This window comes from Colletotrichum paranaense (genome assembly GCF_030867605.1).
Source record: "Colletotrichum paranaense strain IMI 384185 chromosome Unknown Scaffold_5.1, whole genome shotgun sequence".
In the NCBI taxonomy this organism is placed as follows: domain Eukaryota; kingdom Fungi; phylum Ascomycota; class Sordariomycetes; order Glomerellales; family Glomerellaceae; genus Colletotrichum; species Colletotrichum paranaense.
In genome coordinates, this window is record NW_026848963.1 from 2,900,921 (window position 1) to 2,921,615 (window position 20,695).

At 48.9% G+C, this 20,695-nt stretch overlaps 9 protein-coding genes across 9 annotated transcripts; 4 read left to right on the forward strand and 5 right to left on the reverse strand.

Annotated features, from left to right (window-relative positions):
* Window positions 1–600: 600 nt before the first annotated feature.
* On the reverse strand, window positions 601–1,502 carry CPAR01_07376 (uncharacterized protein; the record flags this gene model as incomplete). The annotated part of the gene is made up of 2 exons (XM_060491645.1): window positions 601–973; window positions 1,342–1,502. The coding sequence occupies 2 exons, from the start codon at window positions 1,500–1,502 to the stop codon at window positions 601–603; spliced, it is 534 nt and encodes a 177-aa protein (XP_060350519.1).
* A 401-nt stretch (window positions 1,503–1,903) lies between these two features.
* On the forward strand, window positions 1,904–3,553 carry CPAR01_07377 (uncharacterized protein; the record flags this gene model as incomplete). Its single annotated transcript, XM_060491646.1, has 7 exons — window positions 1,904–2,053; window positions 2,129–2,384; window positions 2,510–2,623; window positions 2,684–2,801; window positions 2,870–2,934; window positions 2,997–3,049; window positions 3,110–3,553. The coding sequence occupies 7 exons, from the start codon at window positions 1,904–1,906 to the stop codon at window positions 3,551–3,553; spliced, it is 1,200 nt and encodes a 399-aa protein (XP_060350520.1).
* Window positions 3,554–3,773: 220 nt separating this feature from the next.
* CPAR01_07378 (uncharacterized protein) lies at window positions 3,774–4,234 on the reverse strand (the record flags this gene model as incomplete). Its single annotated transcript, XM_060491647.1, has 2 exons — window positions 3,774–3,920; window positions 4,031–4,234. The coding sequence occupies 2 exons, from the start codon at window positions 4,232–4,234 to the stop codon at window positions 3,774–3,776; spliced, it is 351 nt and encodes a 116-aa protein (XP_060350521.1).
* Window positions 4,235–4,821: 587 nt separating this feature from the next.
* CPAR01_07379 (2OG-Fe(II)oxygenase) lies at window positions 4,822–6,221 on the reverse strand (the record flags this gene model as incomplete). Its single annotated transcript, XM_060491648.1, has 3 exons — window positions 4,822–5,315; window positions 5,371–5,477; window positions 5,551–6,221. 3 exons carry the CDS (start codon window positions 6,219–6,221, stop codon window positions 4,822–4,824), a joined length of 1,272 nt encoding a protein of 423 aa, XP_060350522.1.
* Window positions 6,222–7,221: 1,000 nt separating this feature from the next.
* CPAR01_07380 (uncharacterized protein) lies at window positions 7,222–7,720 on the forward strand (the record flags this gene model as incomplete). Its single annotated transcript, XM_060491649.1, has 2 exons — window positions 7,222–7,232; window positions 7,642–7,720. The coding sequence occupies 2 exons, from the start codon at window positions 7,222–7,224 to the stop codon at window positions 7,718–7,720; spliced, it is 90 nt and encodes a 29-aa protein (XP_060350523.1).
* A 5,409-nt stretch (window positions 7,721–13,129) lies between these two features.
* CPAR01_07381 (glycosyl hydrolase family 18) lies at window positions 13,130–14,582 on the forward strand (the record flags this gene model as incomplete). Its single annotated transcript, XM_060491650.1, has 3 exons — window positions 13,130–13,251; window positions 13,306–13,598; window positions 13,660–14,582. The coding sequence occupies 3 exons, from the start codon at window positions 13,130–13,132 to the stop codon at window positions 14,580–14,582; spliced, it is 1,338 nt and encodes a 445-aa protein (XP_060350524.1).
* Window positions 14,583–15,663: 1,081 nt separating this feature from the next.
* CPAR01_07382 (uncharacterized protein) lies at window positions 15,664–16,635 on the forward strand (the record flags this gene model as incomplete). The annotated part of the gene is made up of 1 exon (XM_060491651.1): window positions 15,664–16,635. The coding sequence occupies one exon, from the start codon at window positions 15,664–15,666 to the stop codon at window positions 16,633–16,635; it is 972 nt and encodes a 323-aa protein (XP_060350525.1).
* Window positions 16,636–17,197: 562 nt separating this feature from the next.
* On the reverse strand, window positions 17,198–18,112 carry CPAR01_07383 (uncharacterized protein; the record flags this gene model as incomplete). Its single annotated transcript, XM_060491652.1, has 1 exon — window positions 17,198–18,112. The coding sequence occupies one exon, from the start codon at window positions 18,110–18,112 to the stop codon at window positions 17,198–17,200; it is 915 nt and encodes a 304-aa protein (XP_060350526.1).
* Window positions 18,113–19,030: 918 nt separating this feature from the next.
* Window positions 19,031–20,320, reverse strand: CPAR01_07384 (uncharacterized protein; the record flags this gene model as incomplete). Its single annotated transcript, XM_060491653.1, has 1 exon — window positions 19,031–20,320. The coding sequence occupies one exon, from the start codon at window positions 20,318–20,320 to the stop codon at window positions 19,031–19,033; it is 1,290 nt and encodes a 429-aa protein (XP_060350527.1).
* Between the last annotated feature and the right edge of the window lie 375 nt (window positions 20,321–20,695).

Sequence of the window (20,695 nt, forward strand, 5' to 3'; positions counted from 1 at the left end):
GTGCCCACGGGTTCTATAAGCGGGTCGGCAGAAACGACGAGGGAGGCAGCGACACGAATTGTTTGTGATACCCTGCGTAGAGATAGATCCGCAGTAAGCTGTTGGTTGCAAGTGCAACGCTCCATGTTTTCCTGTGTCATCCCATCCGACTTATTTGCAACTTTGTAGAAATGATATGCGGGGACCCTTGCTCTTGGCGGAGGGGCCATGCCGCCATACAGCTGTCTGATGTTGGGTCGAGATGCAATGGTACGTTTGCTAGCAAGCACTTTTGCTCCATAACTGTGAGGAGAGTTGGGCTTCTTACATGTGATAAAATGAGCTCAGGTCTCCGAGGCTGGGCACGTTCTCAAACCCAGCCACTCAAGTGTCCCATCAATTTTCTTCCCCAAAATCGGTCGCAACAATGATCTCAGCGTTTGTGTTGCTGGTTTACCAGTTGATCTTTCTTGCGTTAGACCTCAATCAGTCAGGATGGTGAACGGTGTACATTCAATGACAGATCGCTTGTACGGGTAGCAGCGTGGTGTTACGTTCGACCATCACACTCATGCATAACTGCATAGCAACGATTGAACGCACAATACACCAATAGAAGGGCTATGATTGGCCATGGCCAAAATCTTGGCAACGGCCAGGGCCTCCTCGAGGATCTATACTCAATCTAGACTCCAGGATTCGGAACATAACATTACAACTGACGTGTGAGTTCCAACGGGCGTGGCGACGGGTGAACGGGAGGCTGATTCCGCGACTTTTGAGCAAACTTGGCGGATCTTTTGGACTTGGCCAACCGGGGACCTGGTTCTCCAGTGGGTATCTTTTTACACCGGGATTGAAATTGGTCTGCTCCGGTTCGCTTGAGAAGCTCGGTTGCTTTTTGAGTAAGGATCTAGATTGTGGAACCCAAACGCAGTTTGCTGGAGAACGTGTTGGTTCACGAGCAGAGCCAGGGAACAAAATACCAACCAACCTAGTGAATTTGGTTACAGACGAGGAAGTCATTACGTGTCCCTCCGCCGAGCTCGTCTAAGACTAGGATGATTCCACAGGGAGCAACCAACACGAGAGTCTGCGTAGCTTTGCTTGAATGTCTCACGCTACTAATGACGACATAGACTGAAGGACGTCTGGTGTTTAGACGTCGCTAACTCCGTCCTTTGTTGATGATCTAGACTAACACTATTTGATGTCTTGCAGAAACACCTATGGATCAAGGCTGTGTTTTCCGTATCGGAAACCCCCAAGATCGATCTGTGCAATTAGATTCCCAAATCCACCATGAAAATTTCGTCTCAGAAGAAAAGCGACATTTGGGTCCTTGGGATGACGGAAATGCACCAAGAACCTCCTTCTACCTTGGCAAACAAGGCCCCTGGTGACAGAAAATCAACACCCTTATGTGTTTGCCAGAGATCGGTTGTAGGAACATGCGGCAGGGTCACAAGTCCCGGACACCAGCAGAGTCGAAGAAGCGTCCCCGGTCTTATGTTGGAGCTCATGGCTGGCAGTGTTGGTTGATACGTACCAGCCGTTGAACCTTGTGTGTATCCCAGTGCCCCTATAATACTGTGAGAGAATGTTTGGATATGCTGTACCTCTCAAATCAACTGTGTGGAGTTGAATTGACCAACTGTTGGATTGTGATGTGATAACCGTCGGCAAATTCCCGGCAGATCTTTGTAGACATCTATCTGGTGCATCTCCACGAGCTGTGGACGGAACTTATTGCCAAAGGTTTCCAGCTGATGAAAGTTGTGGCCTCTCCGTACTGTAACATACTCTGCAAGCTATCAATCTCATCACCAAGATCGAGGCCATTCACAACACGTCTTCCCCGACAGAGTTCACTCTGTTTCTAGAGACTTAGGTAATTTTTCTGACTTTGTCGCCAATCTAAACCATGGCGATGGACGGTGAGGCCTTGTGGGCTCTGCCTGTCATGTGGTCTATGACGGGACTCGTTTTTCTGTTTCTTCTTCTACGTATTTATACGCGCGTAGTGTGCCTTTCATCATATGGTCTCGATGACCAAATCTACATCGCCGCATTTGTAAGTTTCCCTTCCTCTTCGCGCATGGCTCGCCCTAGGCTTTATCCACCCCAAGACTGACATTTGACGCATCAGGTTTTTCTTCTTATCTTCAACATTTTCACGCATCTAGCAGCCAACCATGGTTTCGGACAAACACCGGACGAGATCGGGAACATGGAGGAAGTAGTTCGTGCCACTCTGTTTGAATGTATTGGCCAAGGATTCGCCATTGTGGGGATGGCCATTGCGAAGTGGTCCATGGGCTTTTTTCTGCTACGAATAGTTACACTCGGATGGCATAAGATAGCTATCTGGACGGCAATGGTTCTTGTGGGACTCGCCTCTATTGGTAAGTATTAAGACTAATGGCTTTACTGCCCATGTCTCTATAAGTAGTCTCAGCTTTGGATGTTCCTCGAACAAAAATTGCCCACTGCCCAGTTTTTCAGTCCCGCTGACATTTGCAACCAATAGCACAGGTCCTTTGTTTTTGGCTGTCATGCGTGCCCTTTGACTACGTGTACGATCGCAGAATTGAGGGAGGATACTGCCCCATTGATACGAGGCCGACTTCGTACATTCTATGTGGTGAGCTACATCTCTGCCGAGACAATATGAAGAGTCAACACATGCTGACCGTACCTTCAGTGTCTACAATTCTTGTCGATACGTTCTTCGCTATATTTCCTTGGGTGTTTATCTGGAAGCTACAGATGCCAAAACGCGACAAGATCACTATCGCGGCGAGTATGAGCTTCGGACTTTTGTGCGTTGACCAGCCGCTTCTCTCTGCACCGCTCAGGGCTTCATATGGCTAGCTTTTCGATCGAATAGTGCTGCAGCAGCAGGTATCAAGCGTACTGTCGAAGTAGAGGGCCTCTATACGGCGAACTACCTGAGTACATCCACCTCAAACACCTAAACTCAACAATTGTAACGAATACTGACCCATCCTCAACAGGAGACAGTGTGGGTTTGATTGTTTGGTCAGCTGCTGAGATGGCTATTACAATGGTAATTCCTACAAAGCAAGACCCGAGACTCCAATTACCTTACAGAAACTGACCGTCGCAGATCTGTGTCGGCATCCCCGTTTGCCGGCCGCTTTACAAGCGTCTCTTTCATCGATTCACGTCCGAGAATGCCAGCTCGGGGTACCAAAAACAAAATGAAGAACGATCCTTTTCGGTCCCTCTCCGCACGATTGGCGGTGGAATGGTCGGCGGAGGCGGTCGCCCACTGCCTCAGAGCAAGACAGATACCACCAACAAGTCGGACACTGATGATCTAAGCTTCAAGGATGCTGCGCTTGGTATCAAAGGATCTTCCACTCGCACACAAGTCAGCAGGGGAGACATACCGATGGATAACACTTCGGATGAAGAGATTTTGGGGGAGGAGTTCCGGAAAAGCCAAGTCAGGCAGACTGAGGGACTTGACTGTAACAGGTATGGCGAACAAGAACCCAGACTTGGCGGCATACTCGTGACAGAGACTTACAACGTCGATCGGTCGTAAGCTACGCTGGAACATGTATAGATGGAAAGAGGACACGGCGCAGCAGCTGGCTGAACAACGAATCTTGCCATGTCTTTCATTGAGCAATATCGAACCAGAAATTGTATAACTCATTCTTCTAGCGCACTGAAGCATACTTTATAGATGCCTTTGATGCCTCTCGCTGTGGAACAAACGGCCCGCTGTCACAATTATTTTAACGCCATTCTATGTACCCTCATCAACCATCTTCCACGGCCTTCTCGAGCTGCTCCCTTATCTTAGCCATACTCGACTCTCCGTCTTGAATGTTGCCTACTGCGACAGTTTTTTCTCTTGACTTGAGCCCTTGGGTGATTGTGAGGTCTGATTTGGGGATGCCCAAAACCTGTACTTGAGTTAGCAACCAGTAACTAAGGAAAACCGCGAATGATGGGCTCCTGCCGCTTAGTTCGGAAATGCTACAGAGCGGAAAATAAACTAGACTAGGATACATACCCCACTGAGCAATTTCACAACAGCTTTATTTGCTTCGCCTTCCTTCGCCTGCGCTGAAACGCACAGCTCTACGGTCGCATCTGTGACGGCGGTGACCCCCTCACGAACTCGGGAAGCGCCAGGTTTTACATGGCACTGTAAATATAGGGTACCTAAGGGGGATTTCTTGGTACCTGACACAAATCGAATTGCTGTTGACGCCATGTCAGATTGCTCGATCGTAGTGTTTAAGATGGTGAGAGACGAGAAGTTTAAGTATGGTGGTGTGGGCGGGCTTTTGAGTTGTTGTGGAGAGCGAGGTTCGGATGAGGATGCCTGATTGGTCCCTTAAAAGCATGCCACGAGATACTGTCATATGTGACTTCCAACCTAAATTTGCCTTCCAAGCTTGTGTTTGTCTAGTTGGAGCAGAATTTCGAACAGGGCAACAGAGAGCTTATCATCGAAACCCACTCTGCAGAACATGATACCGTCGGTACTTGCATAATTGAAGTGGCAATGCGCTGAAGCCCGGGCTATTTTGAGTCCAGAGGCGGGTATTCAGCACGACTACGATTGACAACTGACACAAAGGGATAACGCTAGAACATGATTTCGAGATTAATCCAAACCGTAGAATTGTTGCCAAACTTTTTGTTGTCTGTTACCAGAAGTTTTGTCTAATGATCTAATGAAATTCTGCTTGAAGGAGTCCTGATCAATTTGATTTCCCCCCATCGCTTTCTTCTTACGCCGTCAGGCCAGTGAATCCAAGATAATTTTGTGTCGCTTGCTTATTGAGTATCGTTAGCTTACAAAGAAGCCTGTTGAGTCTGCTGTACAACATTTGTAATAACTCTGCCCGCCTTATTTGATTGAGAAGAATGGGCTCGGAGCTCCTCCTTCTCGAGGAGGGCAAGACGATTCTCCGCATGCATTCTCTTAGTGGTGATTCTCTCAGGGTAATTCCTCAGGAACATGTTGGTAAAGTGACTGCCGTAGTGGATCCCCTCCTTGGGAGACTGGCCGACATCGTAGCCTGGCAGAGGTTTGGCAACGGCCTGAAAGCTGGGCTCATGAAAGTAGGCGAAGGCGAAACGATCGCGGGTGTTCAAGCCGACCTTATGGGGAGTAGAGGGCAGGTAGGAGTTGGTGATGTACTGCATGATATCACCGGGGAAGACTGTGAAGACGTTGGGAACAGGGGGTACGTAGTGCCAGCGGTCGTCCTCCTCCGCCATTCCAGCTGAGCTCTTTTCCCAGTTTGCGTAGTGCTCACCGTCATAGGGAGGACGGATGAAGAGGCCTGTATCTATGTGTTAGTTTCCGCTAAGTCTGACTCGCTCATGATCTCGACTTACCGCCAACATCATCTTGAGCAGCAATAACCAACAGGCCATAGTCCGTGTGAGAGCCAATACCACGTCCAGCCTTGCCCTTGCCGTTTGTGTTATGGGTGGGAGGAAATCTAGTAGAATAGGTGTTAGTTGATAGGCGCCTGAGAAGACTTGACTGCTACTGCGACTGTAACTGTGACTTACCTGAGAATACGCATGTGATGCCATCCGTCCTGAGTCAGATTTGTGAGGGAGCCAGCGGGGACATTCAAGCCCAACTCAGCAAGCTGGAGCAACTTCTCTCCACTTTCTCCAAGGTAGTCCATGTATGTAGTCATAGGCTGTTTCATTTCGTAGTCGGGCCACGGGGCCGGGCCGTGGCAGGGCCACTTTGCGCGAACGCGGGGTTCAGCAAGATCCAAGTCTTTAGTGACAGTGAAGATCTCGGAGTAGTCAGCGATGCCATCGGTAATTTCCTCGCCGGAGGCGATGTAACCCGAGTAGCTCTGAGAGTCAACACAAGCAGCCTTTTCGTCATGGGGTTTAGCAAAGAATGCCTTGCTTGAGGCTGTGGCTTCGTTGAAGATATGCTGCTGCTTGTCGTTCATAGAGACTTGGAGGATACCATCTCGGCGCCAGGCATCAACTAAAGCTTTTCCCATGGCGCGATCTCCAGGGCTACCTGTAACACGCTCAGGAAGTGTGAATGTCTCAAGCTGAGCTACCGTGGCTCTGTGCCCCGGAGGCATTGTGGCAGCCATCCGCGCGAGGTTGTGGTCTGTGACGGTTGCCAAGTCACGACGGTGGTGACCAAGGGCTGACTTTCGTGCGCCGCGGCGAGCGAGTGCGCTCAAAGACTTCGTGATGGCTGACATATTTGTGATGGAGCTCCAAATAAAAATGATTTCCAAGAAAATTTGGTGAAAGACAATATGCTAAAAGAGGAGTGGTGAAAGACTTGAAGTCCTCGATCTTTACAGCTTACTTCTGCTCTCTTTATACTTGGCACTTCGCTCCCTGGGCCTCATCATAGCTTCTGCCAAACGGCATTGGGTTGCAATTCACATGCCGGAGGCACGTTTTCATTGTCTCAAGGACTACAGAAACAAGTTTAAGTTTCCTTCGGTATTGACGAGGTCTCGTTCATAACATATACTTGAACTTAAATCTATCCCATTTAGCAACAGAGGGGCGGTGCTTCAGACCTCAGGAGGTATCAAGCCATGCCTGGTCGGCATCGATTTTCCGTTTTAGCTGGTGTATCCCGCAGACGCCCAGGAAGCTATCAACGATGCTTGGCATCTTCATGGGTCGGGGTACAATGTCTTCGGCGGAATAGAGGTGGAACCCGTGTCGAGGTCTCCAGAAGGCCCACTGAGTAACCAGGAGGAGTTGTCGAGTCAAGAAGATCAGATTTCGCAATGTCCCTTGCAATTTTGCAATTGGGCATCTCCACGATGGCTTGTATCTTCGATAGATGCCAAGAAGCCCACCGGCAGCTAGCTTCAGTAACTAGGGCTTCGTTGTCCTTTTAAACCGGTCCTGAAGATTAGCAAAAACAGTTGCAATAAGTAAGGCCCCTCTTCAAGTAATTAAAGAGACGATTGCCAAGTCTGAAGTCCATCAGAATGAATTGACAACTTAACCAAGGAATGTATGAGCCAATCAAGATCTTGTGAACTTGTGCGATACAGACAAATTGTGATCAAAGCTTTGGTCGCATTGAGCCGTAAGTCTAGGGTAGCGTGTACAGGATGATTGGACAGACTGATTAGTGCACTCTCGCTACAATAACTGTTGAATTCACCGCTCTCGCCGCTCTGCAACAAGTTACCCAGGAGCCTGCTCTTGCTCAGCCGCCAAGGGTTACCTTCCATGGGATCCACGTAGGTTTAGACTTTCTTTTCTGCCCACGGCTAAATGAGGCTCGCCCCAGGTGACACGAAACCTTAACTGATGCTTTGGTACCGGATTGGCTGCTTACGGATCAAGAGAGTTTCACGCGCGTTACCAGACGAGCGGTTTAACGGTGTCGAGGCTCGGCAGCGACTCAAACGTTCTTTGATGAGCGAGAGGCGCGAGTCATAACGAGATCTCTTCTCTCCCGGGCTATGAGATGTCCAAGCCTCGACTTTCGCATCTGGTCCGTCCACAAGATGCCAGGCCCTTTCTGAGGCCGTCATCTCCGGACAATTACCCCGGACACGGACTTTAGTCATCCTGCGTCGACGTTCCAAAGTGGGAGCTGGCCGCAAACCATGATTCGTGGACCTCGTACCTTCACCCCTTTCAAAGGAAACCTTGCCTTTTCTGGAACTACTGTGCGGCACAGCCGAGGCCGCCAAGTTGTCCCCATCGATGCGTCTCCGTATGATCCGTGACTCTAGTGTACGAACGGACAAGATTCCGGGGATCAGCTTGGAGAAAGGGGGCCCAATTATGGAAGGGCAATGTTGATTCTTTTGATTTTTTTAAATGGGATTATTCGAGTCTCAGCGCAACATAACAACCCGATAAGCTCGGAGGTCGACCAGAGTTACGATAACTGCTGAATGAGTCTCCCTCGTGTAACATTGCAACGTCTCCAGATAATATGTGAGAGCTTCACCAACCCTCTCATTGGAGGTATGTATGCACAAGCACAAAGTCTCTCGGTGTAGGGTTTCCTTCAAAGTCCGAGTTCCCATCCATGAATTCCTGTCAACAGGGATAATGCCAGTCCAAATCTACACGAGACGTTCAGGATCGTCAAAAGCTTGGATTCCCTGGGACCAAGACTTAAGATGACAGATCTTTTCCGCCAGTAATCTGATTTTGGCGGATTTTGATGTGCTCGTTACCCAAGGTTTGCTCGAAAATATATTAGCTAATAACAAGTCCGCAATGTCTTGTCCCCAACCAATTTGGCATAAAGGTCTAGTATGCCCATGAAATGAGAATGGCTCAGGTTTCCGGATGCTCTGCTTGCTACATTTCGACGTTTCTCTTGAGTCGGATGGCTAGCAGAGCCACGTAGTAGACAAATGCAGTCTGAGGCAATACTTTATGCATGAACTACAACGCGAGAGGTGGTCAGGAGTCCCGATGAAGATATTTTGGGCGCCAGAACTGCAAAAGTCGTTGTTGGAGCCGATCCAGAGATTACTGATACCCGACAAGTTCTTGAACACAAGTTCGCTCGTCGTACAAAGTAGAATGCAACACCTCAATGATGTTCACGCCCCTTCTCGAAAAGACAAAGACACATCCCCGGGCATCCTTCAATCCAAACTTTCTAGATAGCTCTATGGCTTCAACAACTCATACGCCGACGTCCATGCATTCTTCACATATCTGATCTCGGGCTGAACTGACTGAAACTGGAAAATCTTTTACGAGATTGAGATGCTAGCCGAGAGAAATCCAGATTGCTTGAATGAGCGTAAAAAAACATGATTCCGCAGGTCTGAAAAATGTAAGCAGCTTCTGGAGGCTCGACAGCGGCCTTGGCTGAAAGGAACAGTTGTCGAGGTTGAGACGAATCTTGAATCTGACTACATATGTCCAGAATATACCGGCTGTGAAGTTGAAGCGTCGGAATTGCCTCCGCATCGCCCCTGATTCCTACATGTAGCATTCGGCCGGTCGCAGAAACGCTCTCAAACACGACTTATCCGGGGTTTGGATTATCCTCTGGAGAGTCAATACATCCATAATCAGGCTATTAAGGAGCTTGTAAACCTATAAGAGTAATCCCCTCGACGCGTTCTAATGGTTTCGTCGCTTTGCCGTTTTGCTGAATCCAGTGTGAGACATGTGAGTCTTGGGGCTTAGATCGGAGTCATGGGTGATATTGTGATCTAGCAGTCTTCTTATGATATCGTACTCACGCTGGATCGAAGGTAGTAGCGGGGAATAAGGTTTCTCAAATGTGCCCCAGCTGAGATGGACCATATTTAGATATCCACGGCGGATACAAACCACTCTTCCCGCTTGGCGATCTGAAGAGGCCGGAATATTACGGGAGCGCGAGAGGTACTCTTATGCTGATTCTTGGCCTCTTTTGGGAAGTCGAGGTATGACTATGGCCTGAGAGTTCATTTTAGGTAACCTGAGGTGGTATCGGGATTCACTAATGCAGTACGACGTCAGATGGGGGGTTGTATCAGATATGACAAGTCGGCGATGCCCGTGAGAAGACCCTAATGCTCGCCAGTGTGCTAGGTATGAGCAGGATTCTGTTGACATGAACCTTTACGACGGACAATTTTCCTTCCACGGTGTCCCTTTTTCCAACCTCTAGTTACATTCTGTTAAGGGGGGAAGGAGAGTTTGGCCAGTTGGAGCGGAAAAGACACTTGGCGGTGTAGGTCACCTTGAAACAGCCTATGATTCATGAAGCTTCAGAAATTGCCTAACGTCCCTGAATTCATGACTCTGGAGGCTACTTCGCAAAGCAGGACATTCCGTACTGTTTGTAGAAATTAGGGCACGATTCGACATGGAAATTTGGGTTGGTACATGACAGAAGAGACGCTGCTCTGTTAGGAATTCGGCAACATTTCTATTCTATTGGCTTCGTAGGCTCCTGAATTCGGCACCCGGGAATTTGAACTGCAGATTGACTCAGACGCGTCCTTGGCAGAATCACCAATAAGTTCACAGCGGTGGAGAATTTGACAAGTCAAACTTTAGCGCTAATGAGAGAGAACTTGGCTTCTACTCTCATGGACACCGGCTGATTTCTTCTGACGCTGACGTTTTCATAGTAGTACTTGTATGGCGGTAACAGCTCACACGCAGTTACAAATGACTTTTCGAAGGAGTATGTTCATGTGCATTTACCAAGAGAACGAAGGCTGGAGAGTGGCCATGCTTGTTATGGAGGCTATGAACCCGATACACACGCTTTGATCACCCACCGAAAGCTCTGAGAACAGAATTTCCGAGATTTGGTTGTTTGACACGATTCGTGCTTCTTGTAGTAATTGCCACGTTGATGTTAGCATACTCTGAGTCTGGGTTGCAATCATGCTATATGCACCAGGACTGGCGTGATTGTATGCTATGGTTTCGAGAATGAGACTGAGTATTGTCAGAATAGACTGAAGAATTCAGGGGCCATGAACTGGGAGGTGATTTCGTTCCGATGTTCAGAGAGATGAGAAAAGTAAGAGCGTCTTACGCCAATTAGAAGTATATTATCTACTGTAGCCCTCTGTGTCAGAAAGTTCAAGTTCAAGTTCAACGCACGATTCTGAATAGACTGGAACTCCGGAAGTGTGCAACAGCAATCTTCGAGGCTGGGCTAGCTTCTTGCCCTTCATCCTGACGTATTCCTTAAATGGCAAAATGATGAGTGACCAGATACGGGTCGTACGGTATGTAACCAAATAATGAAAGTTTGACAATAAGAACACCGTAAAAAATTGCAGTTCACGCAGAGACTCTATTGAGAAGCGAAAAAATTGATTGCTTCCCGTGTGGTCTGGGCCACGTTTTGACTGATATTGTAATAATCAGTATGTATGGACTTTATTATCTGAGTTCGCTACAACTATTCTTTCCGAATTCTAACCCAGAAGGTCTAAGAAAGGGATGACCATAGAAGGAGTGGCAATAATAGAAAAGGCTTTTCACGATTTATCAGAATACTACTAGCACTTTTAGTTGTTACTTGAGCCTCCAGGATAGTAGGGAACCAGGGCAAAGGAAATGTCTAAGTGTCCTTGGGATGGTGTTACTCCTAGTCATGTTGCAACCTGACAACTTCCGATATGTGTAACGAGGGCATGTTCAAAGTTTCCTTACTATCGTCATTGTTTGTAACTTCAAATAAGGGGGGCAACTTCTATGTTACGAGTTACGGTGCAGCAGTAGGCGCGTGGAGTAAGCAGAAAATTGCTTGCATTTACCCAAATATAGCGAAAGAAGAACACGAGTTTACGAACAGCGAATGTAAAAGCCACATACTTACCATTGCATGTCAGGGACTTCTCGATGGGGCTTAATTTGCGTTTTGTTTGATGACTGTTCTACTGCTACTAATGGAGTGCACACTCGTCGAAAAGTCCAGGCAATTCATTTATGGCACAGTCTTGATCCTGGTTGAGAAGATGCCACTGTCAATACTCGAGGGCAACCAGCTCTCTGGAGATATCTGGAATTACACAGGTCTTGAATTTCCTTTGGAGCCGGGACATAGACAGTTCGTCAGGGAGGTCTCGAGATAGCTTGTCGTCAAGCCACCTCCGTAGGGGCCATCTATGGTTTCTCTCCATCTGGTTGGGCACTCACGGCCGTAGCTCTGCTCACTTCCACCTCCTCGCCAGGCTTTTATCTGGACATCGAACTTCTCTCCCAACTTTCTCACTCCTTCATACACCAACCCTATTCGACAAACCATGACTGTGTTTGTTAACCACATCACATTTCACGGTCCCTTCTGCCAGGTTGGGATCAAGCCCAACACCCAGATGAAGCCGACCCGGATGGAGCATATAAAGATCATAGCCACAAATGCTTCGTTGCAATTAAGTTGTGCCGCCACTTTTCACTCGCTTTCAAAGACAAGGGACAAGTGCTGCAACCAACACTTGTGAACTAGTATCCACTTTGCCTCATGTCTCTGCTCGGTTCATACGATCAAATATCACGAAACGCGATGATCTTTTGGTCAAAAGGTGTGAATTGAAGAAACCCAAAAGAAATTCTGTCTGCTGCACGATCAGACGCGACATGGTGTCATCCTGTTGCTTGCCTTAAGTGCCGCAAGCTTGTTGTTCCCATGGAAGGTGCAGGAAAGACAGAGCAGCTGCACTGAGCTCCAGCCTCAAGCGGTTTTAAGCCACAAACTAACCTGAGCAAGGCACACGGCTACTAGAAAAAGAAGCAAAAGTAACGACGTTGCTCACTTTGTTCTCAGATACTTCCGATGCCAGCCAAAGTTTCATGCTACTGAACACATATACCCCGTACACTGAAACTTTTCAAAATCGAAAGCCCGAAGAGACGGTGAGAAGTAGTGCAAGATGCCAACTTTGCCAAAAATAATATTGGATTCTTCAACGCCGCGCTGGTTCGTTCGAGAAGTAAGTGCACGAACCACTTTGCAGGGTGTCTATGAGTTCGGACGGAAACCCCGGAAGGCTTGTGCTTAGGTCAAGCTTTTTCCATCTGGGAAATCATCTTGGCTGCAGCACTTTCTGGAGCGCGCGATTCAGTCGACGGTATTTCGGACGGGCTCATCCCAGCGAGTCAGCCTATCTAAACGCAGACCGAGTCCAACCGCAATTTCCGACTGTACCAAACGGCCAGTTTATACTTTCTTGATATATTGAACTCTCCACCGCTGTCAACCATGTCTCGCAGTGACCGCAACCGATCCCGCCTTGTCTCCTTACTTGGCACCGCGAAGTGCCGCACTACCGCGTCCGCCCGCGAATGATCACCCCTCGTGATCCACCCAACAAATGCCCGTTTAATCTACCTTTTCACTCGTTACGAGTGCAATCAACCTAGGCAAACCAAACGTCCAAGTTTGCTCCTCCAAACAGCCGGGTTGTGGGCAGCGGTAATGTGCACCAGGTCCCGCTACCCGTGTGTAACTTTCGTCAACACGAGACCGGTTGCGTATCCCTCGGATAGGGGTCGAGGTATTTGAGGGTGCGTCTCCCTCTCCCCACGCATGTGTTGAAGATTCTTTGGCAAGCGCTTTCACGCCTCTCCAAGTCAATCGAACCTGATCGTCTCAACCACTCGTTGAGGAACCACATTCTTTTAATAATACCAGACCATAGTAATAATGCTGTTCCGATCTCTTGGCTTGGCCTCTGTGGCCGCCGTGGCCGCTCAGGCTGCCTCTGACGGCACTACCTGCACCGAAGGAACAGGTGCAGCTCCTCGTTATGTCATGTATTTTGACCAGTAAGTTGCTTCATCACACGAAATCCAAGACAATTTTCTAACAGATCCAATTAGGTACCATACCGCAGGAATTCCGGATAAGTCCATAACCTCGGGTGTTACCCACGTAATCACCGCATTCGCCAACTCGTCCCTTTTTGCTTCCGATCCGGCTGGCGAATACAAGCCATTCAAGCCCCTGAGCGAGGTTCGCGCTCTGTTCAATAACGGGACCAAGGTCTGCATGGCCATCGGGGGTTGGGGCGACACGGACGGATTCGGTCTTGGGGCTGCCACCAACGAGAGCCGTCACAAGTATGCCATCAACGTCGCAGAGACGGCGGTCAAGCTTGGATACGACTGCGTCGGTAAGTGAAGCATAATCTTTTACCATAATTTGTTAAGATCATCCCCTAAACGTGGTCTTAGATGTCGATTGGGAGTATCCCGGTGGCAATGGCGCGGACTACATCCAGAAGCCCAACAGCCAGAAGACTTCGGAGATCAACACCTTCCCTCTGCTCCTGTCCGCAATCAAGACTCAGCTGAAGCACCACAAGATGGAGCTTTCCGTCACCGCCCCGGGCCTGAAGCGCGACATGATTGCGTTCACCAAGCACCAGACTCCCAAGATCAACGCCGCCGTCGACCACTTCACCGTCATGACCTACGATCTCATGAACCGCCGTGACAATGTCACTAAGCACCACACCGACATCAAGGGCTCTCTTGAGGCTATCGACACCTACATCGCTCTTGGCGTCGAGCCCGCCAAGATCAACCTTGGCTTTGCTCTCTACGCCAAGTGGTTCACCACCGCCAAGGGCTACAACTGCACCCAGGGTCTCGGCTGCCCCACCGAGCTCATGGAGGCTGCCGACGGCACCGACACGGGCATGTCTGGAGCCGTCACCTTCGAGACCGCCAACTTCCAGGCTGCTCCCACCAACCTGACTACTTCTCCGGATGCTTCCTGCGGTGCCGGAACTTTCTACAAGTGCCCCACTGGCAACTGCTGCTCCCAGTACGGATTCTGCGGTGCCACCGCTGCTCACTGCGGCAATGGCTGCCAGTCCGACTATGGTATCTGCAACGGCACCTCCACCCTCTCTTCCTTCAAGACTGCCATGGCCAACGGCAAGACCGATGAGGTCAGCGGTGGCCAGTGGTACTGGGACCCCGCCGGTCCTTTCTTCTGGACCTGGGATACTCCTGCTCTTGTCACCCGCAAGTTCAATGAGATTGCCAAGGCTCGTGGCCTGGGTGGCGTCGCTGTTTGGAGTTTGGGTGAGGACTCGTACGACTTCAGCCTCCTCAAGGCCATCCAGGCCGGTGTCAAGGCTTGGTTTTAGGAGAATTAGTGTTGAAACATTTAAGCGAGTCTGTCATATATAGTTGAAGCTACAACATCCATTTTCTTTTTTCTCACCTCGTCTTTTCTGTATTCACGAGCCTCTTTTATTGTTATGCTGTGGTGACCTTGTAATGTTAATTTTCCACCTTTGCTCCAATGACTCCAACTAAGCAGGCAAATTCTTCATGTGGTCATCTAGCTGACTTGGGGGATTAAGTGTATATGGCCATCTGCCATCTGTTGAGTAATAGTTAGCGAGCTTGAGACAAACTGACTTCTACATCTGGCACATATGTCTCGCTCGGGTCCTTTCCGAATTATCAGCACCCTCCAGTATTTCCCGACAGTTCTGTGGCATTAAACTGGACCATGGCTGTTCATTGATAGTTAAGAGGCGGTGGAATCACTTGCTGTATATGCGTAGAGCCATGACATCGTGAACGCCTGGTATAAATGTAGCTCAATTAGAAAGAAGTGTCCAGACTCAAAGGAGTTTGCAGGAGCCTTGTGGCATATCTAAAGAGCTATGTTTAGAAAAGCTACAGTGGCCAGGAAGCTTTCTGACGTCATGTACCTATACTACTTACTTGGAGTAAATGCTAGGAGGACATGCTGGCAAGAATAGAAAGGTTCGGTTCAAGCCCAATAAATAGTACAAAGATCCTCGAAGGAAGACATGGTGATTTCCTTATTGTCTCAAAGACAATAGTCGTGTAACAATGACTTGGACTGATCAATGCCTGACGCGACAACTAATAATACCGACGAACTAGGCCCATGTTATGCGTACAATAGATTTGTCTGCGCGATGACAATGCAAGAGAGACCAAGAACAGTTGATTAAAGGCACAAAAGGCCAATGAAAAGTTGTTAATGTATAAGATGGACTAATACTAAGATGCAATGTCATATCTGGAGTTCTCTCATACCACATCAGCCAATCACCAACATTCTCATCACCAAACTTCTCAACATACTCAGAATTTCAAGACACTACAAGCGAAGTCCTCCAGAAAGAGGTATAAGTACACTAATCAAGCAACAAAGCCTATCAATCCATCCCCTAAAGGAAAAGCAACATGTCCGGTCAATCGTTGCATGCAGTTTTCCCAGCTCGGAAGGGCCCTATCAACCTGCCCTACGAGATTTTCCTCCTCATCGTAGAGGCAATGATTTCGGAGGCCTACGAGCGGGCTAGACATGAAAAGGTAATCTACACAATTGATTTCACGAACGGACAGTATCAAAGTGTCTCGCAGTCCAGTTTTTCTGTTGTATTGTGGGGCCGTAAAGGCTTCAAGATACAGATGCAGCGATGGAAACAGATCCGCGACCTTCTACGAATTGACGGAACCAGCAGACGCTTGGTAAAAGGAGCCTTCGTTACCAACGACATGGTACGCGTCGCGTACTTTTCACGCACGTATGATCCTCGATCCATGGACGAAAGGGTCCGTCTGCTGCCAGGGTGTGTGCTTCCGGATGTTGACATTTTCGAGATAGCGCCGGACGCGGATAGCATCTTCCATGCATCTCTCACTTTTCATCCTCAACCTGAACACGAAAAGCTTTTTCACCTAGTAAGACGGGCCAAAGAGACTTCGTTTGACTACCTACCCACTCAGATTTGGCCGCAAACTCTTACTCCTGAAACGCTGCTGTGTTTTCCCAACTTGCGAGAAATTTGGATCCATGTCGAACAAAACTTCACAGGGATCGATCCGAGAGTCTCTTTCCATGACTCTCACGATGACGACATGCCACTCGACACCCAAATCCTCCCCGAACTGGGTCTGGATGCATCGGGTCACGACCTGAAGACTTTGAAGACGCAGTTGCGCGTTGCAGAAAAACGAGGGATTGATGTTTACGTAACAACAAGCACAGCATCGACACAGAGTTCCCGCGCCAAGACATTACGATTATCCTTGAAGGATGGAGCGGTTCGTATGCGGTTCCTTGACCCGCATTGCGATTGTTACCTTGAGCTTTCTCAGGATCTCAGAGCTCTTGGCCTTACTCTACAGCAAGCGATGCAGCAGCAGGATTAGTTTTTCCATGAGGCTTGGACTGTGGTATTTACGATAAGGTATCACGGATGGGAGTTTGAAGAGTATGCTTTGCATTTCCATTTCTGGAGGTTGTTTGTATCACTTGCGGTAGATTGCAGCTTACATCAAATTCTTGACTTACTTTCCCATCGTAACGCTGACGGTCGATGCTGTTTCACACAGTGTTTTTTGTCCACTTCAATTGTGACAAGACCACAAATCATGTACGAAACAGTTTATCTCGTCAGGCTGGGTTCAAGATGGTAGGTAACCAAGCCAGCTCTCAATGTAGACACCTTACTTGGGTGTCGAATGCCTATAGAGTTTCTCTTTTGATTGTATGCGCAACTATTCGTTTTATTCACTAGAAGTCCTCAATAGCATGAAAGGATGTCCATCTTGTTGTTCGACCCATTTCGCGAGATGTCATTTCCTTTATTGTCCCATCCTATGTTTCGAAGGTCGAGGAAACGCCCCTACCCTCCACCCCTCCCCCCTTTCCATTCGCAATGCTCCTCCGGTATCTCGTCCTTCGAGTGCATAGATCTGCAGATAATAGCATCTAGGGGGGACTTTCGGAATTCTCCCTGAGATCGGCGAGACGACATTGCCGAAGGAGCCAAGCCATATCTAGACAAACCTCATCCACCCAGCACTCGCAGCAGTCGCAGTTCCGGCAGTTGGACTTGACGCGAATGGCATCCTCGGTGATATCCAGCTCCAGATTAGACTTGAATGTGTTCATGGAGACACGGGCGATGATTGAAGTGTTTCTCTTTCTGAACTGAGGACCAAACTTTCGAGCAACGTCGCCGTAGTCTTCCGCCCACTTGGCCAACGATGGAAAGTGGAACGCGTCAACGGTCGTAAACTCTGGGTGGGATTCCGAGAGAGAGCATGCGCACCTGTCGTCATTCTCCTTCGGTTGATAGTTTCCACCATCGATGACGATCTTGCGGAGGTTGGGAAGGGAAGCGAGCACGTCGACAAACTTTTCGAAGTTCTCTCGGAAGAACTTAGTGTCGCTTCCGTTGATGGCCGTGATGTTCCGGACGATCTTATTGCCATTGACGGTGGGCAGAATGATCGAGGCCTTGAGAAAATCGATCTCGTGATTTTCCTTGAGAGTGAATATGTCGGTAGCAAGGCACACCCGTCCCATGAACGGGACCCGGGGACGCCGATGCCTGCGTGTGATCATGGCCATTCGAGGGAAGTATTTGCTAACCATATTGCGGCTTCTGGAGTCGATATGCAGGAGGTCACGAATTCGGTTGATTCGTACATAGTGATCATCGTCATAGCCGATCGTGCTGACGACAATCCTGGCCTCACTCCGTCCGTCGTACTCGAGGATGTGTTCCAGCGGATGGGTGTTTTTCACTTCTCGCCGGACGAGAACCTCGATGAAATTGAGGAAAATTTCGTAAGGGACGCGGACCGAATCGGTCAGGTTCGGAAGCTTTGACAGAGACATGATCGTGGCTTTCCGCTTGCGTTATTTCGATGGTCGAGTTCAATCTCTCAACTGTGGTCGTCTGGTGTCGGTGAAGCAAAGACCGAAAGTCCTTGATGTCGATGTGGCGACGGCTGCCGTGCCTTTTCGACAGCTTGAAGCCGGGAGATTAGAGTGACACGTTTGCCTTCCTGCGAAGGAAACAAATGGAAAAACGAGGAATATATTGGAAACCGATGATGTGAAAGGGGGAGAGGTAACCTTTCGGTTGTCAAGGAAATTGGAAGGAAGAAGGAGAAGTCAGCCCCTCCGTGGAAGGCTGAGGCGCAAGGCTACGAAGGGAAGTTTCAACTGATTCACCAGCTTGCCGGGGGGCGAAGAACTTGGCAGTAGCACAGTAGGGTGCCGTCTGTTCAGCTATTAGCAGTTTTGAGATCACAAGTTCCAGCCGGGAGATGTATGGTTGTTGTGACTTGGATAACAAAATCGTCTTTGCGGCCTGTCATAAGATATTCCGGCAGTCCATTCATCTCCAGATAAAGCCCAAACATTATGCGGAATGGCAACCTGCGAAAATGGGACATGATTTTGTAAGGACATGGAGCTGTAGATCTAAATCGAGGTGAGAATGTAACTATAGTAGCCTACAATTGAAAATGAGTGTCTATCAACTTTATCAAGGCTGCTACAGGTGTCGTATTTTCAATTTCGTTCACTGCTAGATCTTGGGGATCGTTGAAACCTTCGTTCTTCTGAACATTGTCAGTGTCAAGTTCATACTCACCCTAACGATACTGCAATTCATCACAGTTTAGATGGGCTGGGCCCTGGTCTATGGAAACCTCAACTCCATCCTGTCTTTCATGGACAAGTCGTACTTGATGTACCTATCTGGCACCTCATACATATGTCCCGTCGTCAGAACTTGTTGATCACGCCTTAGCGGCGCGTAATTCGATTGTTTAGCTTATATTGGTCCAGCTCCTTTTTCAACTTTATCTGATATGGCCGGGCAACATCCTCGACCTGCTCTGAATCGGGTGCCCCAGCCCAACTCGTAAGCCCCAACAGCCTCTTGGGATCATGAGCGAAAGCGATCCCGTCAAGAACACTCGGATCAGCCCCCTTGTCAAGAAGCCACTTCACGTAATCCCAGTCCCCCGTGGCACAAGCCAAAGTCAGAGCAGTCTGCTCCCCTCTTTCTCCTGCCCACTTCACGTCATCGACACCTACGTCATCGAAGCTCAACATGTGCTCAGCCATCTCACGACGCATGGAGAACGGGCTCACCCATCGTTCACCGTCCTCACTATGTTGGCCGACAGCTGATAATACTAACATGTCTCGGACGATGCGCAGCAAGGGCATGAGTTCGGAGACCTTGAGGGCAGGATCGCTGTACGTTCTGAGCAGCTCGAAGAACCGCGGATTCCAGGTCTCAATCGCAAGACCAAATGTCCATATCCCATGCCGATGAAACGGAACCTCAACTGGAAACCAGACATCTGGTTCTTGTTCCCTAAGTGTCGGAATATGATACCACCCTGGCCCAATATTCGGATCAGCGCCGCAAGAGAGGAGAAATTTGGCCAGAGGTTTGTTGCGGACGCATAAAGGATCTTGGAGCGCCCACTTTGGGTAGTTCCCCTCTCTGGGCTCCCAAGCTTGATTCGGGTGCCACCCTGCGTCCATGAAGGTTTGCAGTAGAGGAACCAAGGTATCGTCATCGTCTGGAAAAGTCTCGAAAAGGGAAGCGCCAACAGCGGTTCCTCGTGTCTTTGATGCGGCTTCCGTGCCTTCAAAGACGTATCCGTGGAGAGCTGTACCGTTGGCAAGCAAGAACTTGGCGACAGCAGGCTGGTTCCCGAAAGAAGCTTGCTGCAGACCGAATTGACGAACAGCGTGACTAGGAGACATGTCGTGAATGAAGACTTCAACCTGTTGCAGGTGGCCCATTCGACAAGCAATGTAGAACCCGAGCTCCATGGGGTCATCGGGGTTTAGGTTACCGACATCAATAGCATAATCGGGTCGTGGAAGGCGAGGCGGCAGCGGGGGCAAGTCCACAAACAGAGCTTCGAATTCTCGAATTTCGTCTATTAGCTGAGGGGCATCGGAAATGGGGCGCTGCTTCGATAGACGTTCCTCATTGATGCGTTTGACGTATGCGATATGCCATCTCAGCCGCGCCCGGCGTTGGGAGTTACCTTGCGCTATAGTGTGTCCCATGTTAGACAGTGACGAATCGCGAGTACAGCCGTTTGTCTTATCCGGAATGGATACTTTTGAAGCTTTTAACACGAAGCCAGGCCAGGATACAACTGCGCGGCCATGTTCATAATGAGTTTCTGGCTTGCATTGGAGAATGTTGGGGTTTCTTTGACCCATATTCCAGCCCAGTTCAGTCATTAGTGGAGGCAACACGGAAACGGAACGCGATCGAAGAGTAATGGGGTCAATCAAGGCGATGAAGTAACTAGGGAGCAGAGGCAGACACTCCAATCTTCCCTTGCCAAGTTCTTTCCAACGCTGACATCGGCTTCTTTGTTAATGTTCTCTTGAGACTTTCCCCGAGTGCTTTCTGCCTCCCTATGTTTTATTTAC